This window comes from Lichenostomus cassidix, chromosome 1, assembly GCF_008360975.1.
Source record: "Lichenostomus cassidix isolate B80296 chromosome 1, HeHo_3.0, whole genome shotgun sequence".
Taxonomy (NCBI): domain Eukaryota; kingdom Metazoa; phylum Chordata; class Aves; order Passeriformes; family Meliphagidae; genus Lichenostomus; species Lichenostomus cassidix.
This window is the reverse complement of record NC_139479.1, coordinates 84,212,317-84,239,813: the sequence shown is the minus strand read 5'-3', so window position 1 is coordinate 84,239,813 and position 27,497 is coordinate 84,212,317. Positions and strand designations below refer to the sequence as shown.

Genomic DNA, 27,497 nt, shown 5'->3' with positions numbered 1-27,497 from the left:
TAGATCTGGTCTAACTTGACAATCTCACACTGGTGGGCCTTCTTCGTCTGTTATTTTCAGTACACGTGCAAGCACTTGGTTTTATTGTTCATGCTTCCCACTGCATGCACCTCACTCCATTCTGCTCTGTGAAGACTTATAAACTGATGGTTCTTAAACATCTCCTTGAGCATCACCTTTTTTCAGAAGTATCAGTGACTGCTGGTTGTAGCTCCTCCAAAAGGAAAAGGAGGTGTCTTTATTGCATGACAGTTTGGTAACAAAATGTATTATCTTTTGAGGACCACCTACCACTTCTAGAAAACCCATGATCATTGCTGTCACAAGAATTCCCTGTTGGCTCCATTCCTCACAGTCTCAGGCCCTTATTGCTTTGGAAACTTCTCCCAGGAATTGAAAGTTATTCACTTTCTCAATGTGTGTCCTTTTTCTTTACGACAGTACAATCTTCCTCTCTGATTCACCAAGCAATCGGGCCACTGTTGGAAAGAGATGCCACTCCTGCCATCCAAAGCATCTTGTATCTCTATGCCTCATTGACTCACTATTTTTACATCTCAAGATTTCTCAGCTGAGCTATAATGGTAAGGTGGGAGGGTAAGGGATATGGGAAGGCTACTAAGCAGAGGAAAAGATGCTGATGACGTCTGTGAAATTGTAAAACTGCCTCCAACTGTTTAAATGAAAGTATTTTAGAACAGAGTTTTATAGGAAATGCAACACATAATAAAGTTGGGCTGTGCTTTACTGCAAAGTTTCAGTGAAGAATCCTTTTACTCACAGTGTGGTTGACTAATGCTTTAGGAGTTGATGTTCTCTCCTTTTCTCCAGTACAACCAAAGAAACATTCTCTTGCTTTGCATAAGATAACAAAGAAACACAATCATACTCATACTTTTCTATGTCTGTACAATCCCAGTCAAGTGTCCAGTAGTACATAAGGTACAAGATAGTTTTTCCACCAAATATTGAATAATGCTTATTTAATGATTTTTCAGAAGTCATTTTTAAACTATTATTTCTATGAGAGGTAAAGACTTTATGCCGCAATAACTTTCAGAGATGAATAATGTATTCATGTCAAGTCTTCACTAAAAATGTCTGCAGAACTTAGCAGTTCTGTATTATTACAGTATTTTACATCTGGTATTTATTTTGTAAGCTCTGGCCACATATTCAGCTCTGCAGAACAGGAATAAAAGCACTTCCTTTCACTGAATCTGAGGCACCATGAAAACAAAACTGAGCAGAAGAGAAGGAAAAGTACATTATTTCCATGCTAATTATAAAATGATCTATCTTTATGATGATCATAGGGAAAGTTCTTTAACTACATATAAACTGATAGATTAGTAATGATCCAATGGAATTAGGAAAAAAATGTCCAATAAAATATGTAAGATTTTATGTTTGGGATTATAAAACTGCTTTTTTATATAGGAGGTTTTAATCATTTTAGTAAATAAATGTCACACTCAAAGGACAGACTCTTCCTTATAAGAAGTCTTTTTTTCAGAGGAAAGTACCTTAAGTATTGAATAAATATTAATCAAATATCTGCAGGCAGATCCAAGAGAATGTATCAGCACCTACACCATAGTTTAGACTCCTAAATCCAAAAGTGCATGTCAGCACCTCTGTTATCTGAGAGCTACTTAGCTCATTAGGAGGTTTTCTTTCACGCTTGTGAGTTTTGAAGGCTTGAGATTTGTTTTCTGCACACTCCAAGAGCTCCTTGGGACACAGATATCACCTGAGACCTTTTAATTCCAGGTACATGATGGTGTAGCATTTCTATCAGCTGCCTTGCTGGACCCTGGAAACATGCCCAAATCACACTGGGAAGATCCTATTCAGGAGTTTGTGCTTGGTAATAAATATTTAATGTTTTTCAGATATTTTTTCAAAGCTGCACCCCAGTTTCTCTAATGGCAGTACACAGGACTTACAGAATTACTGAATGATTAAGGTTGGAAAACACCTCAAAGATCACTGAGTGCAACCAAGTTCCATTTACTGACAGTTATGAAAGAGGAATATAATTACATCACGATTACACTACCTGTGTTATGGAAAAGAACATAAATATGGACAGGAACTTTGCTTTCATTAAGTCCTGCGGGTACAAATTCCACAAAGTTGAAGTAAGTAGCTGCATATATTGCATTAATTTACTATATGGGAATAATGTCATGCTAAACTCAAAATCAAAAGAAAAAGGTAAACATTGAAAAAAAAATATAAGCCCTGTACATAGGAAAGGGAATTTTTAAATGTATGCTTTGCTCTTTATCCCTCTTGAAGGGATTAATTACCAAAATAAAACCCAGTAAGTTTTTAAAAATTCCTTGTTATTCTGTAATTCAAAAAAGTTATGACTTGTACCTAATAAAGAATTCATTTAAACAGAAAGCATCAAAGGAAGAGTGATACCTTTGGAAGATGTTGGGAAGAAGAGGCTTTGAAGACTTGCTGTGTTAGCCTGGTTTAAAATAGGGGAAAAAATGACCTTGTTTCCATCAATGTAGGTACCATGCTGTGCCACAAGCGCTCATCCTCAGAACACTGGATGCTGTCTAATCTCTGTGACATGATTTTAAACTTTGCAGCATTCCAAGTTGTCCTAACCCACAGAGCTGCTGTGCTCCCTAGGCTCCTGCTTATCTTCCAGGTGTCTGCATTCAGTGGATACATCTCACCCAGAGCATTTCCTGCTGCCCAAGGGAACCTCATCTGCCTGGAGTTGGGCCACAGCCATGGGCTGGACTAGCCAGCTCAGGAGAAATCATCAGTATAAAGCCACACCTGCTAAGTTCAGGTTTCTTGACCTCTAACTTTGTCTTCAACTAAGTAAGTGTTTTTTATGTTGCTGTATCAAAGCTACACTTTTCTTGAGGGAACAATACAGAGCATTTTGGTTTCCTTGGGAAGAAATCTCAGAAAGATCTGCTGGGGTGAATCCACAGTCCTCCAGGAATGGGAAGAAATGTGTGAAAGGAAAAGAGAAGATGCTTTGACCATATTAATAAAATCATATTTGTGTTAGAAGGGACATTAAAGACCATTTAGTCCAAGCCTTCTGTGATGGGCAGGGACACCTTCCACTAGACCAGGTTGCCCAAAGCCCTATCCAACCTGGCCTTGAACACTTCCAGGGATAGGACAGCCACAGCTTCTCTGGGAAAACTCCCTCAAGGACACTAAGAAAACATAGCAATATTCTTTGATATCACTTAGGACTGACCAGATGGACTACCAAAACATTCTGAAAAAACATTTTGATACACCCGTTTCCTTAGCTCTTCTTTGGCCATGATAAATATTCACAATTTTGGTTTTGATGAGGCTTGGCAACAATGCAGTTTAACTCTCTGACAATAAACTCCATTTATTTATTTATTCACAGGCATTTACAGCATACCTGTCTCTCTGAGCTCCTAACTGTGCTGTGTAACCCTCTCCACCTGGATCAGTATTATGGTATATTGTAGTGCCTGGGACACAGAGGGGACACAGGAAGTTTGTGTGACTTGTTTACAGATAACTTGTCACTCAGTAGTGGGAAAAAATATGCAAAGTTAATTCTGATCAGAATTTTAAACCATGAAAACTAACCAACTTTTTGTATGTAGACTACTGACCTGAGGGCAATCAGGGACTACTCTTGCAGCTGCTACCAGATGCTGCTCTGTGATGTTTCATGTAACTCAGATGGCTATTTCTAACTGCCCAAGTAATGAGAACATGTTGATACTACTGGCAGCAAGTAGATATACACAATCTGTCTCAAAAAAAAGGGATATAGAACACACTCACTTCAAAATCAATTGATTTCAAATTTTCTTTACAAAAGTGCCAATTCTGCACATGGTTTTCTGAGGTACTTTAACCTATGCCAACATTTACCATAAAAGACTCTGTGGATCAGGACTTTAGCCTGTTCTTGCCATTGTCTGGCATGGTCCCTCAAAAGAGAACAAACATATAAGGTGTCCTACTTTACAGTCAACTCCTTGACTACTTGACACCACTGATTCTTGTGCTACTCCTTATGGTGATGGACAACTTAGAATGGCTTAAAAACAACAAAGCAAACAGCAAGAGTAAGTGGTTTCAAAATCAATACAAGAACGACCAAGTAGTAGAGGAATACTTGTTATCTGTTCATCAAAATGACGTGAAAAGACATTCTGTGCATTCAGAATTTAATTTAGCTACTTGCTTTATCATCATCAACACTCATTTCAATATGGGCAATGATTATTTTTCCTTCCCAAACATGAATAATATATAATTGCTGGTATTTGGGAAGAGACAAGGTCTTTGCCTTTATCCATCAGGGTAATTTATCACTGTCTTTCTTTTTCTTCTGCACTGGTGAGAGAGCTTGTCAGCTCAGCTTGTTCTTAAAAAGCTAGAGTGTAATTTAATAATAAATTCACTCAAAGGCTAGCTGTCACGAGACATTCATTTATTTGTATCCATTAGGTGATCTGCACTGCTGTTCTCTCTGAAGAGTGGCTAAGCTGTGGTTTTGAAGTTCAGGAAGTATATTGCAGAGATATTCAGTCATCTCCTTCACACTGCTGTCACTTCTGCACAGGCCATACAGGGATGCAAATGTGGCCAGGTTCCCACAGGGTGATAATCAGTCAGTCATGACCTAGTGAAACTCAGAGGAGCAGGCTGTAGTTCCTGATCTGAATGCTGAGCGTGCCTGTGTCATTGGTGCCTGTGCAGGATACCAGACACACAGGACACAGACTACCTCTGTATTCTCTGCTCATGAGGGACTGCTCACAGCAAATGATATGGATCCAACTCCAGCCTTACCTCGTGAGGATGACACAGAATGATGTAGGAAGTTCCATGCCCAGCAATCTACAGTCCTGATCTATGCCAGGAAGGAGATGACTTCATGAATCACCCCAGCAGCAATGGGGGAGGGTTGTCCTAAGGCAGGATGCTGGAGCTCTCCATAGGAATAACTGCCTCCCGTTGGATGGACTTTTAAACGAGCAGCTGGAAGGAGTGATGAAAACAGTTCATCTTGCCTCCAGCTGCTGCTGTGATTTTCATGGAGACGCTGAGCAGCTCCAGGGATAAGAGGAATATTATCACCTGTCTGTTGTAAAAGCAACTGGTGGAGTTTGAGCCACAATGCGACTGAATAAAGGGCACATCCACACATGTAAATATAGGCAGTCCCGTTTGCCCAGACTAACTGGGTCCCAGGCCAGGCTTCTGCACGTATCAGACACTGACCACTGCTGAACACTCTCATTTCCAGGGTGACCAAAGGAGCTGTTCAAAGGTCCAGCTTTCCAGGTGGTGAAATGGGCAATTGAAACTACAAAGACAGGCCAAGTAAGCAGAAAACCCTTGCAATGGTTGATCTATAGAATCTTTAAGAACTAACAGGAAGATGTGATGTCTTTTAAGATCCCAAAAGAGTAATGGCATTTTCAACAACCCAACACTCTGATGAGCCTGGACCATGTGCTCTCTTAGAGGAAAATATACCTTCTGTTGAGATTCTTCAACATCACTTGCAATCACCCTTGTGAATCAAGATAGTTAACTCTAGAGATGCAATACAATCACAGCTTGAGGTGACATATCTGTAGACCATATTTAGTGGCACACACCCCATGTTGATAATCTGAGAATAGCAACCTCATAAATCATCACTACATCTGCATAATTCTTCATGCTAACTTAAATAGAACAAGTTTTATTAGTTCCACTGAATTTAATGAAATCAGTCATTAAAACCCTTCCTATTGATCTGAATCTTTGCATTCCCTCACTCCAGTAACCTACATACCAAACAAACATTTCTGCTAGCAGGTCCTTCTTTTGAATTCTGAATCTTTCCTTAGCAGGACATCTACAGATGGTTAGTAATACCTTCCTACACAGAGATCTGCCATCAGACCTATGAAACACATGTAACTCCTGCAGGAATTTATGTGACCCTAAAGGACACATTCTTTCTGTTGGTCCTCTGTTGGCACTCTCAGAAACAAATTCACTGGATAAATTAGAAATTCCCACTATCTTTCCCCAGCTCTGTGTGCTGTTGAATGCAAGCAGCCCTTAAAGAGAAACAGCAATTTTAATTTGTTTTTTTATCACACATGTATGAAGATCCCTACAGTTCATTAGTTGTATGGAAATTTCACTAAACAGAGATGTGTTCCAAAACTCTCTGCCTATCAGAAAGGATACATATGGACCTTGTACCAGAGTCCTCTGTGGAAATGCTGAGGAATTGCTACCCTAAAGACATCAGAAAAGTGAAGTTGTGAGCATAGTCTATTTTATATTCTGAAGCATAATTTTACAGCAACAAACCACAACAACTAGTCCAGTATCCAGTACCCGTGATCTTCAGAATGCCGATGAAGGACAACAATTAGCAACATAGTAAGTGCTTGGTTATAATCTGGATCACAGTTGTCAGATTTCTTGGACCCTGAAGATCTTGGAAACAAAAAATATTAGGGAAACTACCACATCAGGCCAATTCCCTGACAGTGGCGTGCCCCATGTCTAAGGTCAGCCTGTAGACTACCAAAAATGTATGTATGGGAGGTGGTACCCAAGAGATGCTGGCAATGTCCCTTCATGAAAAGCTTTAGGTCAGATCTAGAGGGGCCTGAGATGCCAGCTGAGATTCAAGTGCTGAAATAAATACCCACACAAACATGAGGGTTGTGTATTTTCAGTGCCAACCAATTAACTGTTGTGTATGGGAAAGCTAAAAGTTAGCAGTTCATGACTGGATGAAGATCAACAGAGTTCAAACCTAAATGTTGAGAGCCACCTCCAGGACCAGGGTCACTACTTCTGAAAGGCAACATTCACGGCAGACACTGAATGATCTAAGAATTTGACAGCCCAGTTACCTGGCTACAGGCAATGATTTTCCAGGGATGACCTGCCCTGACAGCCAGGAATATACTTAAAACAAATTGCTGAGATGCAGTCACAGAAGTGAACTGCCTAAGTTTTCTTTCCCAGTTCCTGTTTCTTGATGATGATTGCAGTGACAAAGCATGTCTTGGTTTTAAAACCAATCTATATACAACCTGATTGCCTACATTGCAAATAACTCTAACAGCCCTCCTTAGAGGGTAAGATTTTCCTCACTTCTTTTGAGGCCTCGAACAGTCACACTGTGGATTGCAAATAGCATTCTTGTTTCCTTCTCTTTTGTCTCTATCACAGGAAGACCTATCACTGCTGTTTAGGAGATACTTGTGAGCAGTGTCAGTCACTTGAACTACAAGAGCTGAATGGATGCCTTTCATTCCTTGAAATAAGGAAAGTGAGGAAAGATGCAACTGCTCATATGAGCTGGGAGAGAAGCATCTGGCCTTACTGGCTGGCAGGAAAGTGTAGATGAAGAGATAGTCAGCAGAACTACATCAGCCACAAAATTCTTCAGGTGTCTACTCCACTTAAACAATTACCATATTGTGCACCTTGCTGCCCTTCAATATCCTAAAACAGCCAAGTGGCTTATGCTTTACCACTTACTGAATCAACCTCAAAAAATTCACTTACCCGCCTTCAAAAGGATTGTCCCCTGGGATGACGTGAGTGCTGTCCTTGCCAATCAGGAACTTGATGCGATCATAGAAGGAATGCAAGCTCTGCTGGGAGACAGGAGCTTGTGTCTCCTGGATGATATCCAGGGGGTCCGGGGAGCCCAGGCACAGCGCGTTAACGTGGCACAGTGGCTGCAAGCAGCAGTCTGGGTCCATGCAATCCACCAGGCCATCTACAGAATGGGAAGGAACATTTTAGGGCAATGGTAACATGGAGTGCTGCAGACTTCAGGGTGCAAGAACTCTTTCTGATGCATACAATAGAGAAATGTGGATTTTCATGTAGAGTAAGGCATGTTCACTTAAAGTCATAATAAAGAACCTAAAATACACATTAACATGTAACATAAATATGCAGTAGTATGTAATATATGAAAACTCATATATTAGATTGGGCCCTCAAAAACACATATTTGAGATTAATTCTGAGATGTGCCATTCCATAATTCAATGACTTGGATAACTCCAGAGACCCAAAAGGTTGTGGGCTTTATTGCCAGTATACACAATCTCTGTACCCTGCTCCTGTTCCTTGTGCAAATCACAGACACATTCATCACATCAAAGCTATCAGGTTCACTTTCAGCAGAACTAAACAGTGGATAAAGCCATGGTATCTACCGTGGCTGCAGAGACATCTATACATGTATACAAGTAAAACAGAATAGAAAGCAAAGGAGATTTTGCTGGGAAGGTTTGATCTATTTTGACCTTTGTCACATTTATTGCATACTGACACAGAGTAACAGATGACCTCAAACTCTTGGGATATAAACCTTGCACTTTCAGCACCGTTAAATTAATAACAACAGTAACAATAACAATAACAACAGCAGTGGGCACACATGAAAAAGCTTGCTGAACGTACTCCAGTAAAATGAGGGTTTGCATATCTGTCAAGCCATCAAATGCACAGACAGTACCACTTCCCCTCCCACTGCCATAGCAACATCCCCCATTCATTTTGAGATGCCACTGCTCATTGCAAACAGCACAGTAAAAAGCAGTGACAGGAAAGGAAATACAAAAAAAGCTCAAAAGGGGTTTGATGAAGCATCACATTTAGCAATAAAAGTTGTTAGCATGTAGTAGAGACAGATCTTTAAATCAGATAAGGGAACTGGATGTTTTTGTTCTGGGGTAATGGGATATGGAGCCCTTCACTTCCAACTCATCAGTTCGAGCAAGACAGTTTGACAGTGAATGAAAATTACTACCATGTGATGGCTGTTCACAGACCTATGTGAAATGAGTGGTTGGTCTCTGTGTAGTTGCTGGGAGCTCCATATATCAGAGAAACCACCTTTATAGCAAACATCCTACTAATGACTTCAGCAGTGAGGCAAGAAATGAATGTGCCTGGAGAGCAACACTGTCCTGAGAGGTAGTCCCCTCCCAAAGTGGGATGAAATCTTTAGGTTTCAGGATAAATGATTTTTTATCTCAAAGAAACAGTAAATTAAAACAAGAGTTTGTCATTATTACTGTTCGTGCACTTCAGTTTTGTCCCAGTTTTACCAGTATGTAGTAGAAGTCCTTTCACTAATGTTATTGGCATTACTTTGTATTTACTGCAATATAAATAGGATGGACTCTCGTCTTTTACTCTTCTGGTACTTAAGATGGCTCACATATCCTTGACTTGGATTCTGTTGAGTTATACCTGTTCCAATCTTGGAATATTTTAGCGTTTAAAATATCACTGACAACATCATTTCATGTGGTTGTTCATACACAGCTGAACAACAAGGCTGATCAGGGTTCCCAGAGCTTCCTGTCTCCAAGCAGGTCAAAGACAATGAGTACCTGCTCCATGTACATGTGTACACACACACACACACACACACACACACACACAGGGTCATTTTCACAAGTGCTCTGCACTTGATGTTAACAATAATGGGAGCACTGTTAGGCCAGCAAAAGTGCTTTGGAAAATCCCATCTGTTACCCTTACCTCTGTCTGTTCTAATATCTTTATAACTCCTTGAAAAATTGCCACAAAAAGTTTTCGTCTTGGGCACTAAACCTACCCATTGGCCTTTCTCTTGATGACTAGTGATAATGAAAAAGAACTAATTAGTTTCTTTGCCCATTAAAAAAATTACTTGCTGCAGATGATTAGATCAGTAGGATTCTGGAAGGTCAAATCTCAGATGGAGTTTGAGAGATCATTCACAAAACACAGACCTGCTTAGATGTAATAGGCTTAGCCAAAGCTACCTATTAAAAAACAAAAAAAAACAAAAAAAAAAAGAAAAGAAAAAGAAACAACAAACTAGCCTTGTTGCTATATTGACCATAGTTTCAAGCAAGATAAAATGTTGTCTTTTTCTCCTAAAAAATTTTTCTAAAGCTACAGACACTCGGCTGAGAGGATGGCAAACCAGCTGTACCATACCTCTTCATTAACCTGTCTTTTTTCCAGGCATCAGAAATGTGTTTTGGGACCCAAAGCTGCAAGACAGCAAAGAAATGTTGTCTTTGCCGGAAACTGTTGATAAACATTTGAAGTATAGATGCAGAGGACAATGTTTCGAACAGGTGAGAAGGATAAGGACTCATCTGCAGATAAGTCTTTCAACTAATGTGTTTTGGGCCTGTATGGAGTAAGTTGAGAATAGCTACACAATAGTGGTTTGTCACTGACATCCTAAATTCTTTAAGATCCCCAAGAGCTGAAATGGCATTTAGCTGCTCAACTGCATCTAATACCAAGAGCAGTTTCAGGACAAAGCATTTCTTTAGCATTCTTTAGGAAATGTAATAGCTGTTTTTGTCTGAGTCATGTAGAACAGCAAGAGTTAAGCTACAAGCCAGATCATAAGCAGTGATGTCTCCATGTGAATACTGTTTTCTTGGGTTTTTTATTATATGGTCCAAAAGTCATCCAAGTGGTGCCCCACAGTGAATTGTAATGAGATATAATGACACTGTACACAGCTATGACCTCTCATGCCCTGATGTCTCTCACTGGATCCATCAGAAGAGTGAGGATAAAGTGACATTTGCAAGAAGCTCCTGACCCATGAAGAGCAAGGTGTTCAGGGAGCTGCATGGATTAATCAAAAATAAAATCAGAGCAAAAAAACCCTCAGACTTTAACTGTTCAATTCAACAAAAACGAATGTGGGAAGCCAGCACCATCAGCAAAGGATAATATAGCAAGATACGATTTCACAGAACAATATGAAGTTGTAATACAAAACACCTTAGAAATTTATAAAGCATAAAGATGAATTTTCATTAGAAATCACTGCATATTTTTCAGAGACAGGTAAGGGAGGTGAGCATGGGATCAAGGCCCTGTGCACCCCAAGTTTTGCAGCAGCAAAGTCACAGAGACCCATGACCTGCATATGGATTTCTACCTCCAGTAGCTCCCTGAGCGCAGGTAGGCTGCACAGTAAGTTCCTAGTTATGGACACATTTATACAGCTCTTGGTTTTAAAAACTGACAGTTCCCTCACTTACAAGTAACTGTAATATAATCATGGCACTTCAGAGGAGAGAACAAATGCATTGCTGAAGTATCTCTGAAAAGTTTGAAGTCTTGCATAGGGGGATTATGGCAATTCATATGCTTTAAGGTCAAAGGGGCTACTGTGATCAGCTTGTCTGACCTCTTATATCCACAGGCTGTTTAGTTTTTTCCCACCCAGAACTGGATTAAAGCCCATGTTTTAGAAAAATATCTCACATATCAAAGACAGCTGATTATAGTGAGTCAACCACTTCCTCCAGTAAGCTTCTGAAATGCTTATTACTGCTAGGAAACTGCATCTTATTTCAAGGTTGGATTTGACTAACTCCAGAATCCCACGACTGGGTATTGTTTGGTCTTTGTCCATGAAGTTACCAATAGCTCTGCCCTGCATGCCCTGATGTCATTTCCATGTGCAAGTACCTCCACACAGAGCAACAATCCATTCCACATCTTTTCTCTGAACAGCTGAGGAAGATCAAACTTCCCATTGTAAGGTTTATTTCCCAGCCACTGCATTTTCTTTGGTGTATGACATCCTTTGATCTCTCTCCAGTAATTTCACATCTGTTATGTGTGGACACCAAGACTGGACACAACATTATGCCAGCAAAATTGGGCGCAGAAAAGAGACTGCTTCTGAGTTTTTGGGCTTCTGTACTTCTAAGGTTCACAGAGGTGAAGGAACAAGAGCCTTGCACTGAGAACTCCTGTTGACACAATTACCTCTAGGGACCTCAAAATCCTGTTCTGAGTCATTGCTTCTCTAGAATCTCTCAACCCTCCAGTATAAAACCCTTTCTTTGTTCCCAGGGCTATTTTGCATTTTGCTGCATTAAGATACATTTTGTTTGATTGTGACCTTGCAACAATGTGAGTCAGATCACTCTGTATCAAAATTATCTGGGTACATTATTTACCACTATATTGAGCTTTAGGTGACCTGAGAATTTTATCAGGAGACACTTAAACTACATTCTAAGACAATTACGAAAATGCTGAGTAGGGTTGCGTACAAAAACCAGTTCCAAGGGATCCCTTCAAAACAGCTTCTATCATGGATGCCTTCCAATTAACAAATTAATTCAGAGTCACTAATTAATTTGTGTCACTAAGCCAGATTTTAAGACATCTCTAATGTTCCTTCTTATTTCCATGCAATAGGAATTTTTACATCTTTGAGACCTTTTATGCATCCTATATACATGTCCGTGTCCTTTTGGGAGTCCTGCTAAAACCAAACCCAAACTCTTTTGTCCCACCTCCTTTGCATGAAGCCATGAAATAAATACCTTTTTCAATCTTAAAGTCACCATGGGGTGAATCAAACCACTGTTGTTGTGACAAGGGAGCCATTGGCAAGACATTGTCACATCTGGTAAATAATGTGCTCAATGGTTTGCATCTTTCACTAGCACTCATGTAATCATAGAATAAATCAGACTGGATGGCATCTCTGCAGGTCATCTTGTGAGCCCTGTATCATTCCCTTCCGAGAGGGACATGAAGGAGAATGAACTGGGCTCAGCAGAAACCCTTCCTTTTCTGCCACTGAGGATAAAGCAGCTCTAATTTATTCAGCCAACATTATATTTTAGGGGACCAAGACCATTTTTATCAGATAACCTGCACTCTGTATATCATTAGACAGTGAGCTTCACTTCAGGATGGCACATCTAGCTCGTATCTTGTGGGTGGAGATGCAATATTTTTTTCAGAATGATGTTCTGACTCTTTTAAATATTTCAAATCCAGCAATCCCATTAGCAAACTCTTCAAAATACTGCTTTAGACTGTAAACTCCCTGGGAGCAGAGACTGTCTTTTTATTTTCTGTTCACAAAACATCTGTTCCAGTCCCAAAGGGCTCTGAAGTGTCAGCACAGCCCAATGAAATAACTACAATTCTCATTTAAGTTTTGTATCTGCAATGTATTTTTCTCCACGGGAGCATTGTTTCACAGAAGGGGCTGAACGCCAAAGGTATCTGTGCCTTCTTGAAGAAGGATCTTGGCCTAACAAGTATAGCATTTGCATAATACCAGCTGGAAAACGCCTGGTATTAGCTGACTAAACACTCACTGTAACTACGGAGACAGCTACACTAGATAATGACAACAGATGGAAATACTGACCTCGCTCAGGAATTTCATGAGATACTCCATATCATAACTGCTTTCCACAAATAGTCACCTGGATGCCAAATTTAAGAGAAGCTAAAACTACTTGGCCTTACAACACTGCTTGTGACTCATCACTTTCTCAAAATCATGCCCTTTATGATGTTTGTCCATATGACGCAAGCAAAAAAATACGTCCACCCAAACCAACCAGAAATTTTGACATTCCTGCAAAATAATTCCTTTTCAGCAGCAATGGAGCTACCTACTGTCCCCACATTCCCTGAGTTGTTGCTGCACTTGCTGGCTGCAAAGAGCTCACAAATCCCACAGCAGTCTCATTCCTCCTCTTAGTCCTGTGCAGACAGCTTCCAAGTTCCTCACTCACTGCCATGCACCACAAAAAAGGTGTCAAAGATTCGAGCTTTGTACAGAAGCAAAGGGCTGATTCTGAGACACTGCTGCTGCAGTAAACAAGATCAGCTGAGAGCTAATAAAATTTCAAATTAGCTGTGACTTTTCATGGCCCTACAATTGTGTTGGCTGATTTAATGGGCAGTGTCTTGGCTGGCTGAGACTGAATAATTGAGCATTTCTACAGAGTTATGGATGCTGCAACAAAAATCCGTCATGCTAACATCACCAACAGAATGCAAATAACCTGCAGCCAGAGGTGTTATTATGTGTTTAAGCAGACTCTGACAGGTGCTGCATGTCAAGTGTCAGGCTGGAACAGGCAGGCCATGGGCAGGGATGGACCTGTTTGTACACAGAGAGCATTCTGTGAACCATGATGCACATCAGGAGCCCCAGCCAGACAGGCAGGCAGAGAGAGGTGAGCTTAAGGTGCCTGATTAGGGTAAATCTGGGAGAGCATAAATGACAAACTCAAGGATTGCTCCTGCTAAAGACCATGACACTTTTTGTCACTGACTGGAGTGGGAAGAGCCTCTGTGAAAACTGTACTAGGCAAAGTAAAACTAGGAAGTAAAAATAACAATAAAACCTCATTGTCTCCCATGGGAGTATTTCCACTGGTAACAAAAGCATAAAATGCACTGATTATACAAATAATTGTGTCACTCATCTCATCCAGTTCTTGTCTTTCACTTTCCTTTCTGTGCCATTCATCAGCGAGCACTATGACTTTTTGTGGGGACACTGTCTTGCCCTGTGATGCTTTTGGATGAATTACTGGGAGAGTTAGGATGAGAAAGGTTTTAAATGTAAATGCTCAAAGGTAAAGATAACAAAGTCTTAGTCTTACCCTTGAGTTAATAAGTTTTTACCCTTTCAGTTCTAGTCTAAACTCTGGTTTAGAGGAAGGTTCTAAAGTAATGGCTCAGTACTTTTGCACAAACATGTTATTGTTCATATTTGTGCTGATAAAGGTTTACAGAAATAATGATGTTCTGCTCTGAGTTGAGGACTGACACTCAATTTATTTGAACTGGATTTGGGGAATAAATGGGTTTTACTCAAGTGTTTTGCAGAGAGCAATCTTACTTATTCAACAAGAGTTGCAGTTTTTGGTTTCTCTGTAAGGAGTCAAAGGGAAACAACTGTAAGGAACAATGGCAATGTGACTGTCAACCTTCTGTGACCATGCTAGCTATTCATATTCTTTTTGCTCCTTGTTTCCCACCTGCTCTGTTTTTATTTCATCTGAACAAGGTTCTCATTGGTTATATCCTGGCTCTAAATTAGATTGCTGGCTGCCTGGAAAAAGAATTACCCTCACATCTTTCTTAAGTGCTCAACACTTGTTTGCAAGTTTGAAATAACACAGTCATATGTAATAGCAATCATGTATTTAAATTACAGAACTCCTTGGGCTCTTGTGCAGAGCCTCTGCAAGCTCTGTAGTTACTACAGAAATACTCTGCAAAATGTTCATCATAATCCAGAGCTACATTCCTGTTTAAAAAAACCATCTGAATAGGAAAAGAAGGGAAGTGAAAGGAGGAAATGACAGAAAACACATGATAATCACTACTATCTGGCATAAACCAGAGTTATAATAATGTGTTTAGAATCTACAAGTTCACAGCATCCCCCAGCTCATCACTGCTCTGGAGAATACAGTTGATACAGCTGGCTTCATGGGCTTCTTCCTTTCTCCAGGCAGATTTTTAACAAAGAGATTTATGCACTGCACAGCCAGCAAAGCAGCACAGAAACCAGACAGCCTAGGATTTGACGGAATTTCATGAAGCTGAGCAAGGCATGTGAGGGCCTTTCCCAGCTTAGGAGAGACTAACTGTGTTCTGGAGGCATCAGGCACAGCATCACATCTGGGCAAGGGAGGGGATTGTCCTGCTCTGCTCTGCACTGGGGCAGCCTCACCTCGAGTGCTGGGGGCAGCTTTGGGTGCCACAATATAAAAAAGGCACTGAAGCCATTAGAGAGTATCCAAAGGAGGGCTATGAAAAATGTAAAGGCTCTGGATGGGAAGCCATATGAGATATGGCTGAGGTCATTTGGCTTTTTCAGCCTGGAGGAGAGTAAGGTGAGTTTGCAGTTTGAAGCTTCCTCTTGAAGGGAAGGGCAGACACCAATCTTTCCTCTGTCGTGACCAGTGACAGGACTTGAGGAAATGGTCTGAAACTGAGTTGGGGCAGGTTTAGGTTGGATACTAGAAGAAGGTTCTTCACCCAGAGCAAGGTTGGGCACTGGGACAGGCTCCTCAGGGAAGTGGTCACAGCACCAAGCCCGACAGAGTTGGGGCTGCCCTGTGCAGGGCCAAGAGTTGGGACTCAATGACTCTTGTGAGCTCCCTCCAACTCAGGACATTCTGTGATTCTCTGACTAGCATTTAGACAGGGCAGGAAATACAAGTTGCTTAACCTGATCAGTCATCATGCAATAGTGTACCTGAACCTGAAACTACTCCTTCAGGAGCCAAAGCACCTCTCAAAAGTGATTACTCTGAACAAAAGGGACTCAGAGCTTAGCAAATTTTTTTGTGAGAACAGTGGTTTCACACCCTCAGCAGCTGAGATATCCTTGTCACTAAGGTCTCTCACTTTCCTGGCAAGTGCTGCAAGTGTTAAGCTACTGCTGAAAAGTTCACCCTAACATATTCTGACTGAATCCAAGCCAATTTAAGCAATCATCTGAGAACAGCTTGGAAAGTGGTCTCAGATAACTCAGATATTGGCATGCTTCTCAAATCCTGGTCAAGAGGAAAGTGGTCATGCTCTCTATGCATGTTGAGCACAGTTGGTGCAGAACGTTAGGATTTTAAGGGGCCTTTCTGGCCCACAAAGGTTGCAACAGTTTGCCTCAAAAAGGCACATCTGATAGAGCTTTCCTGAATTTCTGCTTTACACACTGGTGCTCAAATTCTGTTTAAGCACCTTTTCAGGTGCAGAAATGCTTTGCGAAATAAGTGTCCAATCTGTTTTTTTCTGAAGCTGGTTCACGTCATCTTCTGTTATACCTTATGTACCAGCAGTGCTTCCTTCCCATAAGTTAGCTCCCTCATTTTGGCATACAATGGTAGGTTTCCTTCAACACAGAGACAACTTCCATTGCTTCTTTGTGACTCTACTAATCAAACACATTTCATTAAGGACTACTTGAAAGTACCAGGAGCTCTCCGAAAGTGTCAAGACAAGGCACCGCTAGATCCCCAGTTCACAACACATCATCCTCTCCAATGGCACAATCAACATCTACTCCTGGGTGCTGGAATGCCTGGGTTCACACCACCCTCCTGCCAGCCCTGCTGCTAACAACCAGGGGCAGGTGACACAAAATCAGCAAAGAGCTGAAACCTGAAAATGTGAACTGATCATTTTATTGGAGAAGAAGTCAATTAACAGTCACCATGAAACAGAGGAAGAGAAGCTGGGTGACCTTTAACAAATTATACCAGCTAGACAATCTTTCAGACACAGCAGACTTTCTCATCTTTTTAGCAGTGCTTTGTGGTTCCTCCAAGATGACCCTGTTGTTTGACTGGATCTATCTGTGATGGTAAGTGCTAATTTATGATGGCTCTTTTCCCAGGTGCATTCATATCTCAACACTTCCCTCCACAAATGCAGCCAGCACATTATTGCATAATTTTTTATGGTTTTGAGGATGCAGACAGCTCACACTTCATACCCAGGAGACAATCTTCTTATGTTATAAAAGCCTTGTGGCATGAAGGCAAAAAGAGAAAGTATCAGAAAGCACTCCACCATCTTGTCTGCACCTCGAACATTTGCAAAGATGCAGGTTTGCGTTCTGGGGTTCTCCTGGATTCTTCACCATTCCCTTTGCAACCCTGAGACTACCTTCAGGTGTAAGCCTAAGCACTGCAAAGATCAGTGCAGACTCCTGCCAGCTCTCTAACACTCTTTGGCATGTGGTGGACAGACAGTGAACACATGGGTGTAAAGAAAGCCAGCGTACTGTGCCAAAATTTCTCTTGCCAAAGATTTGAAATGCTGCTGTTCCAAAGCATTATGTAAGTCTCCACCTTACTACAAGCACCACCTGATCCTTGAATGGGGCAAGACACTGAGAAGTTGCCAATGGGCTATAGTACAGTTAAACAAACAGCACTGATTTGCCTCACAGAACCCATTCCTGAATTACACTGTCCCTGAAGAGGGAGTTGGTTTCTAGGGGCAGCAATAACTAAGACTCAGGGCTGCAAAAAAAAGCAAAAATCCTGTGTGCAGGGGCTTGGTGGCTCTGACCTGCTCACTGCTCCAGGGCTGGAAGACTAAGGCAACCTTTAGTTGTTCTGCTTCAGGAAGATAGAGGGGAAGAAAGTATGCAAATTGCTCCACCTGCTAGCTTTTGGGAAGCATCTGGTGGAGCACGGACTGAACTTGCAGAGGCAAAATGGGGCCATGGGTACATTGGAACTCTCTCTTTGTGCTAGGCTAAGTGAGACATAAACTTAGGGGAAAGAGCTTCACTAATACAATTCTTGCAGAAAAAGAAAACAGGATGGTTTATTTTCCTCACTCCCAAAGGAAGATTGTTGACCAGATGACAGCTATGAAAAATGAAGTTTCTATACTTTTATGTAATGGTTTGCAATATATGTCAGGACAGGCCAGCCTTATTTGACTGGGAAGCGTATCTATCTATCTATCTATATCTATCTATCTATCTATCTATCTATCTATCTATCTATCTATCTATCATCTATCTATCTATCATCTATCATCATCTATCTATCTATCTATCTATCTATCTATCTATCTATCTATCTATCTATAGCTATCATGCAGTAATCACTAACACAAGCCTTTGGAAGTGCTGAAATTGGGAAGAGGCAGTGGAGAACAGTAGAAAACCGAACAGAAACCTCTAATGAATAGGAAGGTTTAGATAATATTGTGAACATTGTCATTCCAGATGTATTTTTCATATGAGAAAGACTCTTGACTTTCACAAGTAAAGTAGATTCATGTTCGACAAGCGTTCAGCAGCTGTTCAGGACCTGGAATTGTTCAAAGCAGGAAATAAAGGATGGGTCAGTTCCAATTCCTGGAAAGCCAAACTTTACTCTACCTGGAAAACTTGGCTACTCTGGAAAAGCCCCAAACAACAACAAAGGTCCTCAAATGAAGTTACTGTACTGAAGTTTTAGACTAAACGAGCAATTTAGTTCAACATATGTAGTCCCTCTCATGATGTCACCTCAGTGTGATCTTGTCTTCATGTGAAGACATTGAAATGGAGAACTGGACAGCTCTGGCTCTCAGCAGTTAGATGATTTCTCCAGAACAAGGATGGATAACACAGCTTTGCTGCTCAATAGCATATTCATGAGATTAGTTAAGAATATCCTCTTCCTCTCCATTTTTCCTGTACATTCTGTTCTAACAGAGGAGTCTACCAATGCAAAAGAACCCATATTTAGCATATGGAATATCAGCCTCTTCTCAAGGTATTGTCAAATGCCATTAACTCTACTTTTAGGATTTGTCACAGAAGATAATTTCCTTGATTTTTTAGACTTTCAAACTTCTTATTCTTCAAATATGACAAAGCATTCAGTGTGGGGTGAGACATGTAGGTACTACCTGTCACACCTACTCTTAGGTAGTGAGTGTCTGCAGTCATGAATTAGAGAGGTTACTTTCTGCTGAAGCGAGGCAAGAACCACTTTTCTCATCTTGTTTTAAAGAAACACATCCCATTTGTTGTGGCCTTTTAGGTTAAATGTACAAAATCTTGGCCTTTTACCCAGATCATTGCAGCTCTGTCATTGCACTGTTTTTCCTTAACTGATACTTGATGATCACCTGCTCTTGGTTACTCACTACAGCTTCTTTCAAGTTGATGGGCTTGGTGTTTATAAGTGTAAACACAGTGGACCTGGGTGTGAAACCTAAGTGCTAGCTTTGACAAATGACACTTCTGTGTGGAGAGGGGACTGCTCTCAGAGACAACTTTTTACTGGTCTGAACAAAGATTACATTTCACCAAGTCTCTCTCTGAGTGACTCCTGCTCAGCTTGTTATTGTTTATCTGAACAGCCTCCAGATTTAAGAGCCAAACACACCCTGTAATTTAGCACCCGTCTCCCTCAGGGTATGATTAGGCTGGGAGCTGATGAAAAAGTTTCTGACTTCAGCTCCTATTATCCTGAGGAATTTCCGGCTGCAGAGATTTTGATTAGCAGACACTCGACACCACAGTGCAGGAACCAGCTTTCCAATGAGCTCAGGCAGAGTGAAACCCCCCGTACTGTGAACAGCCCCACTAACCTCTTTCTCACCACTGATGGTATTCATTTTGACTAGGTCAGTTTGACTTCTAAAGCTTCATGAAAGGACTTCCACCTCCATTGCCAATATTCATGTGCAAATTTCACATTTGGATCCTTTCTGGTGAACCAAAGTAAACCACCTTTCTTTAGCCCTGAGCATGCATCACTCCACTGTATGTGATAGAATCCCCAAAGGGGGAGAAACCATAGTGCTCTTCCACATACTACATGTTTTTGGAGAGACTTCAGGCATGCATCTCTTCAGTGCTCTTCAAAGCACAGCAGCTTCCCAAGGTATAATGTCTGTGTTAAATGGGCACAGTTCTGCTCAACACTGATGCCTAATGTGATTTGAGTTGCCTTTGCATATCTGAGAAATCCAAAAGGAACTGTCACACATGAAATATGTATCTGCTCTACCAGACACCCAAGTTATTGTGAAGGGGAAGCCAGAAGTCAGCTGGGGTACTCTTGGATGTCCCAGACAGTGTTGGACAAAAGGCAAGAAACATTAATTTGGCACGTGGGAAATTATGATTAGATATAAGGAGAAAAGCATTTACAATAAGGATGATCATATACGAGAGCAGGTTGTCCAGAGCTGGAATTTCCATCCTTGGAGGTGTTCAAGAGTTGACTGGACACAGCCTTGAGCAACCTGATGTAATCTGTATTGCCTTGAGCAGGGAGGTTGAACTGAAAACTGCTGGAGGTCCCGTCCAACCTAAATTATGCTATGGTATTCTACAAACATCTTCATGTGCTGTAGAAATCAGCATAACATCTAGCAAACAGGCAGAGTATCAGCCTGTCTTCATGAGTCCTTGTACCTTGTACCTTGAATCCTTGTGCCATAAAAAAGACTAAAGTTTCAAAGCAGAAGAACCTCATCACTGCTGAAGCTCCTACATCTCAGGGGTTGAAATTCTAGACTTGAGCTCGCAATTAAAAATAATCCATTAAAAGGTATAAAAGGGAAGTTAATAAGCTAAATGTATTCCACTATTTCACTTCACAGCTGGGGAGAGCCCTTAGCAGTAACACAGCCAAATCAAAGGCATAGTGTATGACAGATTATCTGTAATGTGTAATGCACACCATGTAGATGCTTTTTTTTTTTTTTTTGAGTATACCAAGAGTAAAGTCAACACTCATTTGTGGGCTTTGACACATGAATAAGCTGTCACAAGGCAATAAGTTACAACCTATCAGTTGCTCTGTTCTTGCTGTGCACACCACTGCTCCACGCAAGTTCACCAAATGCAAGTTAGCAGTTGATGTACACTAACTTGTAAACCTGTCAATGCCTTTTGTCTCTCTGTCTACATCTGCTGTCCTGCAGGCTTGCAAGGCAGCTCGTTTCAAGGTGAGGGTAACCCAGGTAATGAGGTTAATCCTTGAACCAGGAGATGTGAAGAGATGCTCAGAGTCTGGTCACGCTCTTTGTGATATCATACAGTTGTCATCAACCATCGTATGTTACGCTGGATTACTCTTTCCCTCTCTCTCTTTCTAAAAACTTCACAGGATTTTTGCTGGTTATTTTTTTCCATGGAAACTAGGACTATCCTTGGGTCTATTTACCATACTTTTACACATCTGATGTGATGAACTTTATTGCTGCTCAGTGTCAGCTGTAAATAGGAAAGATGAGTACAGTGATATTCAGTTCCATATGAGGTAAAAAGCCATCTTTGTTTTATAGTGTGTACTCTTTGTATGGTTCTCCAATGTTTCCATCTTTTCTAAAGGGATAATTTGGTCCATTTGCCATGCCAGATGTGCAGAAGTATTTTAAATATTCAATCAGAATCCCAGTTGCTGTGAAGCAGATAATCACAGTCTTGGCTTGGCTATTTTTTTTTTTTTTAAACTGTACTGTTCTTGTGAATATGATAAAACTGAGGCTTGCAAAATGCAGTCTCCACTTCACAGTCTGGGTCCTGGCCCAGACTTGTGGTTTACAAAGCCTTTTGCTGAGTGACAACAAAACAAATTATGCAGTCTCCCTTATGCCTTAAATTTAATATCTCATCTCCTGCTCTCTAATTCAAACCTTCACACTGCACCACGGTTTCCTTTGTAATGAGATAACTCTGAATATTAAGTTTGCATTACACAGAGCTATTATGCACATGCCTGACATCATTACATATGGAACAGTAATCAATAAAACATGGTTTGAGAGGGATTGGATAGCTTGTGGGCATGGGGATCAGTCACCCAAGCCCCTAAGTTTCTGCAAAATATCCATCCCAAGTCAGTAGTGACTGACTGCAGAGCCTCTATGAAAGCCTCAGGCAGTGAGGGCAAAGTTTGAACAGTCAGGGATGTTCGCTGTCTGAGGTGGTCCCATCGTGTCCCTGCTAGCCACTCAGCTGGGGTGGAGGGAATGGACAGGTGCACAGCCTCTGCCTGCTCTCTGCTACATGGACTTGATTTGGAGATAAACAAACGTCCCTCTTCAGCCCTGGCACCCCAGCTCCAAACCCATTTAATTTGAATTCCAATCCACTCTGGCTGAGTCAGCCTGGCAGATCTCACTGTCTGTTCTCTACCAGCTGTCAAAAAACAATCTGCCCTGCAGAATCAAGCCCAGATGACTGCTCACTGTGAGAGGCTTATGGGCTCTGTGAAGCCTGACATATCACATGTGCTCGTGTCCTACCTCCATCGTTGTCTTTCCCATCGCCGCATGCCGTCTCCATGGAAGTGTCACAGCCTGCTCCTCTCCAACCCAGCTGGCAGACGCAGTGCCAGCCGTTCATGTCCAGAGTGCATCTGCCATTGCCGTTGCACAAGCCAGGGCATCCCTCTGCAAGGAAAACAGACACACGTTCAAATGCACTCCAAACACAAGGCAACGCAGCCTGGAAAAGGCCTCATTAAACAGCTTTTCCCCTTTGCCTTCAGTTTATTTCTCCACTCCCACTTGGTGTCTTCTCACTTGGAATGAACCCATTTTAGTGTCAGGATGGTGGTGACCACTCGACAGGCAGCTGCTTCTGGCTCTCCCAGGAGGCTCTCCCAGTATAACCTCACTCACTGCACTGAGGGAATGGTGAGTTTCAGGAAGGCACTGAGATATTCCTGCTTCATTGGTTGTAAAAGCAAGGTACCACATTGCCCTCCGAGCCTCTCAAAACATTTGCTATGTCAGCTATGTATTTGGGGTTACCTAAATTGCATTTGGAGTTACCTAAATTGCATTTGGTGTCAAAGTTCCCAACACCCAGCGGGATAAAGCAGCTGGATTTCAGTAATACTGAGATCTCAGACTGGTAAGCATTCAAAACCAGCTGGAAAGGGAAAGGCAGAAAATATCTGGAAGACATACAGTTTCTTTACTGTAGTAATTTTGGGTGGGATTCATCTCATCCGGTTCAAATTAATCTATATATCAGACACTTTCAACTTTCTGTAGTCAGCAGATGTCTCCTCATGTGGGTTTGGTGCTCATCGTCATGAGCCCAAGTGTGCTCTGGAAACACCTATTTCTCTCCAGTGACTAGAGAGAGCCTAGCACAGAGGCAGGCATTTTATAGGTGCTATGATTTTGCTAGGGAAGATGAACACCAACCTCCCAGTCTGCTCCACTAGGGATTGATTTTCTCATCTGATGACCTCCTGCTGAGATTTTTGTACTTCCCCCCCCCCCACGCCCTCAAGAAAATAGCAGTGTAATTTCCACAGTAAGCAGTGGTGTGAGGGAGGCTGCTTAGCTTATACTCTTCTGGGGGCTTTTTACCTGCAGAACTCAAAAATCTTTACCAAGAAGCTGTCAGAAATGTAAGAGACACTTAACAGCTTAGGAAACTGAAGTACAAGGGGCCGAAGTGACTGTGAAGGTCAGTCAGCAGGACTGATTATACCAGGGACACAATTCAGTCTTTCTGAGCCCTGTTTTAATACTTTCTCTAAGTGTGTTGTGCAATCTTGTCACATAGTCTGAGTTTTTTTCAGGCCCTCAGCTTTGCAAGACAGGTTTGTGAACCTATGTGAATGACACTGACCTATCCTGTACTGCAGGAGAGTGAAGAGGTGTGTTTGTCTCGACACCTGTTTGACCGCATGATGTGTTGAGGGTTTCCCCAGGGCAGTGCTGGGACCCCATCTAGAGCATCCCATGCCATAGTGTGTCCTGCACTGGGGAAATGGAGCTTAGAAATACCTTTAAAACAAAAAACCATTTCACAGGAAAGGTTTTCAGTTCACAGAACTTTTCCCAGTGAAGAGAAAAAAAATATTTTCCAGGACTGTTTGTTTAACAAGTGACTGATTTATAGGGACCAAATGGAAAAAGGAACAAAGATGGTAAGGAGAAGTCCTTTAAAAGGATCTTTAATACATTTTTAATTTACAAACATATTTGTTGCATTTCAGTCTTTTAAAATTTGTATTCTGGGATGAGGGTGTATGTGTGAGCATGCTGTTGAGTGTGTATTGTGGTATTTATACACCACAGAAAAGCTATTTATAGGCAAGCCTGCTTGAAATTCTCCATTTTAATATCCTGCCTTCAGGATGGGACATCCACCACTTCTCTGGGCAACCTGTGCTATTGCTTAAATTTGTCTAGAAGAAAAACCTCTGTGGAAATCCTGCTTTATGTGTATACTGTATGGCTCCATTAGAGCTTGGCTGGTGCATCACCACTGAGCACATCTCTTGTTTTCACTCCTTGGACTCCTTATAACCCTTGCTAAAAGGTCTCTTCTATCCTACAATTGCAGAGACTGGGCAGGAAACCGCTTGCAAAGGTGCTGTAGTGTTGAGCTGGACAGGAGTGCAGTGAGAACCAAGAAAGACTTAAATGATGAGAAGTTGAAGAAACCATGATCTTCAAATACCTCATGAGAGGAGTGTCCAGCAGGTGTAAGGAAAAACTATGTAACTGTAAAAACTAGGAGCTCATACTGAACTGCATGTGCTTTACTCTCCCAGGCTTAGGAAAAAGGGAATTTGCAGTGGCAAAAACCAGATTATATAGTTTGGAAGACACACTCTCAGCATCTGAGGAAATGAGAAGAACTTGATTCGTCTCTCCTAGCAAAACAGTGGCAGAAAAGACTAGGATTTTTTTCCCCACAAGTTCATGAAACAGATAAACACTGAGAAGGGAAAACTTCTTAAAAGCTATTTAAGGTAAAGAGAATAATGCTGGCACAAGAACAAATGGACACAAACCAAGTATGAATAAATTCTGGCTGGAAATTAGAAAGGAAAAAAATTCATTTGCCAGGATCAAAGGAATGAAGTTCTGGAGCAGCCTCCCTATGAGAGTATTAATGAGAAGATTCCTCAGTTATCCATACAGCTTGGTAAATTTATATGAAGTTTTACACAGTGCGGTTGCCCTTGCCAGCAAAAGACTGGACTCTAACTGAGGAGACCCCTTTCCACCCTATGTCTTTGAATTTTGTGTGCAATTCATCGTCTGTATGAAATGTGCTTGAAACTATTTGAATGGACTTTCACGTTTTTCTCTGACTCTTCTTGATCTGGACCCAGAGAAAGTAGGCCAAACATTTCAGAAAGTGGACAAGCAGAGGAAAAGAGTCAGACAGGAGCAATAGAAGAGAACAAGTATCTCATGAGAATATGCCTTCCTAAAATATCTATTCCTATTTTTGAGTACTAACGGTATCCAGGGTGACCAGATGAGAAATATGCATCTGTAGATAACAAAAGTAGGGTAACTCCCACCTGTAATTTCATACTCCACTGTTTTGGCATCTTTTAAGTCTAGAAAGTTTGTCCCTTCCCACTAAGGAGAAAGTGATTTCTGTTTCCTAGTAGACAAAGCTCTTCCAAGGAGCCAGAAAGAACTGTGTCCTAATGACATAAATGTTTCTTCACAGGTACAGGAGCATAAAGTTTTCAGATGTTTACCATCACATTACAAGGTTCATCAAAGTTTCAGCACTATGTGGATTAAACTGAACCTCTGCAGTGTCATGGTTTGGTAGGAAAGCAGATATTTGTAAGATGTAATGAGAAAGTAAACATTAATAGGAAAAAAATTAAACAGCAGCTGTCAGGGGCCTCAGACCTTCAGAAAGTTAGAAGACAACAGAGATGTGTAAGCCAATATATCCGGGAGAATGGACCTGTAAGTACGACCACTTCTTAACTGGTTCACTGCACAGAGCCTTGACCATGACTTACACTACAGAGATAGGATGGTACAATATTCCTTATTCCACAAACAGTGCACTTCAAAGCACTTGATGAAAAGACGATACAAAATAAACTTTATGCTCTCCTTTCCCCCATGCTGGGGAATAAAGCAAAGAGATCATCTTGTTTCCGAAGTGCTTCTGAATGTCAACACAGCAGGATGGCTTAATCCTCAGAGATTTACACCACCATAATCTTGCAGCTCTGATTTCTCATAGCTAGAAGTCACTTATGATCCATTATTCCTGTTTGTGGTGTTAACTGTACTTGGGTGACTAAGAGAATTAAATACATGAATAAGGCTTTTTTGGAAAAGAGGGAGGAAACTCTTTATGTGAGTTTCAAACTTGAGCACATGAAAGCGCTGCTGAAAGATTCTGGAGGGCACTCACAAAGATGTCAGGTCTGCCATGCAAGTGAGAGAACAGACCAGGGAAGCAATATAAAAAGTGGGCTAATTTTGAAACAGACAACTAAAGAGTACCAGAGTCAAATGAGACTGTCACCAGAAGTTGTCTTGCAATTTTAAAGATTGTTGGTAAAATAATGTGATCTTAAAGATCTGTACAGTTAAAGCCTTCTCTAATCAGTCCAATTATAAGCAAAATTTACTGGTACTTTTCTTCAAGGTGAACCTCACTGCCACTTGAAATTGGACTTTGAAGAAAAGGCTATTTATTACCTTTACTTCACCGTCAGTAAGAAAGCACTGATGGACATTCTTAGCAAGTCCCACAGACAGCAGCTGAGCTCAGGGACAAGTGGGACACGGCTGAATGCACCATGTGAAGATACAAATGTCTGAAGCCTGAGAGAACAACAACCACTAAGAGACCTGCAGAAGCTTCTCTAGGACTAAAGGCGAGGAGCAAACCATCAGCTGATCCCTGCAAATTACTAAAGCTTGGGAAAGTGTCCCCAAACCAACTCAACTCTGAAACTACCACCACGATATTCTGAGATGATGGGAATCCAGAAATCCTTAACTGGATGCACCCTGTAATAGGAAGGTTAAGAAGTTACTTATCAGAGTTCCTATACTTGTAACTGTACAAAGGAGGGAACTGGCTTTGACCAGACCTTGGGTTCTCACTTGCTCTCATGCTTCAGGGGCAGCCCAAAGAAGATGCCTTGCAGCCACTCCTGAATTCAAATAATGTTCAGCGACTTTCAATTTCAAACTAGCTGTTTATATGTGCATCACTACAGTGTTAATATGGTTAATAATAATTTTTGAAGTGTAAGAATTGATATTCAGCAATAGAAATTAATTACATTGATGTACCATCAGATCCAATGACATTCTGGATGAAGAAGCTCTCTCTAAAATCAGCACCTCTTTTAATTATTATTAAAATAATAGGCACCTCTTCT

General features: G+C 41.2%; 1 protein-coding gene across 4 annotated transcripts in view; it reads right to left on the bottom strand.

Annotated features, from left to right (window-relative positions):
* Window positions 1-27,497, bottom strand: part of TENM4 (teneurin transmembrane protein 4) — a 917,609-nt gene that overhangs the window by 91,094 nt on the left and 799,018 nt on the right. For all 4 annotated transcript variants that reach the window (XM_085066138.1, XM_085066148.1, XM_085066158.1 and 1 more), the window contains 2 exons: window positions 22,612-22,758; window positions 7,573-7,789 (listed from right to left, as the gene is read on the bottom strand). In XM_085066138.1, coding sequence (XP_084922264.1) covers window positions 7,573-7,789; window positions 22,612-22,758 — 364 coding nt within the window. The remainder of the gene's footprint in view (window positions 1-7,572; window positions 7,790-22,611; window positions 22,759-27,497) is intronic.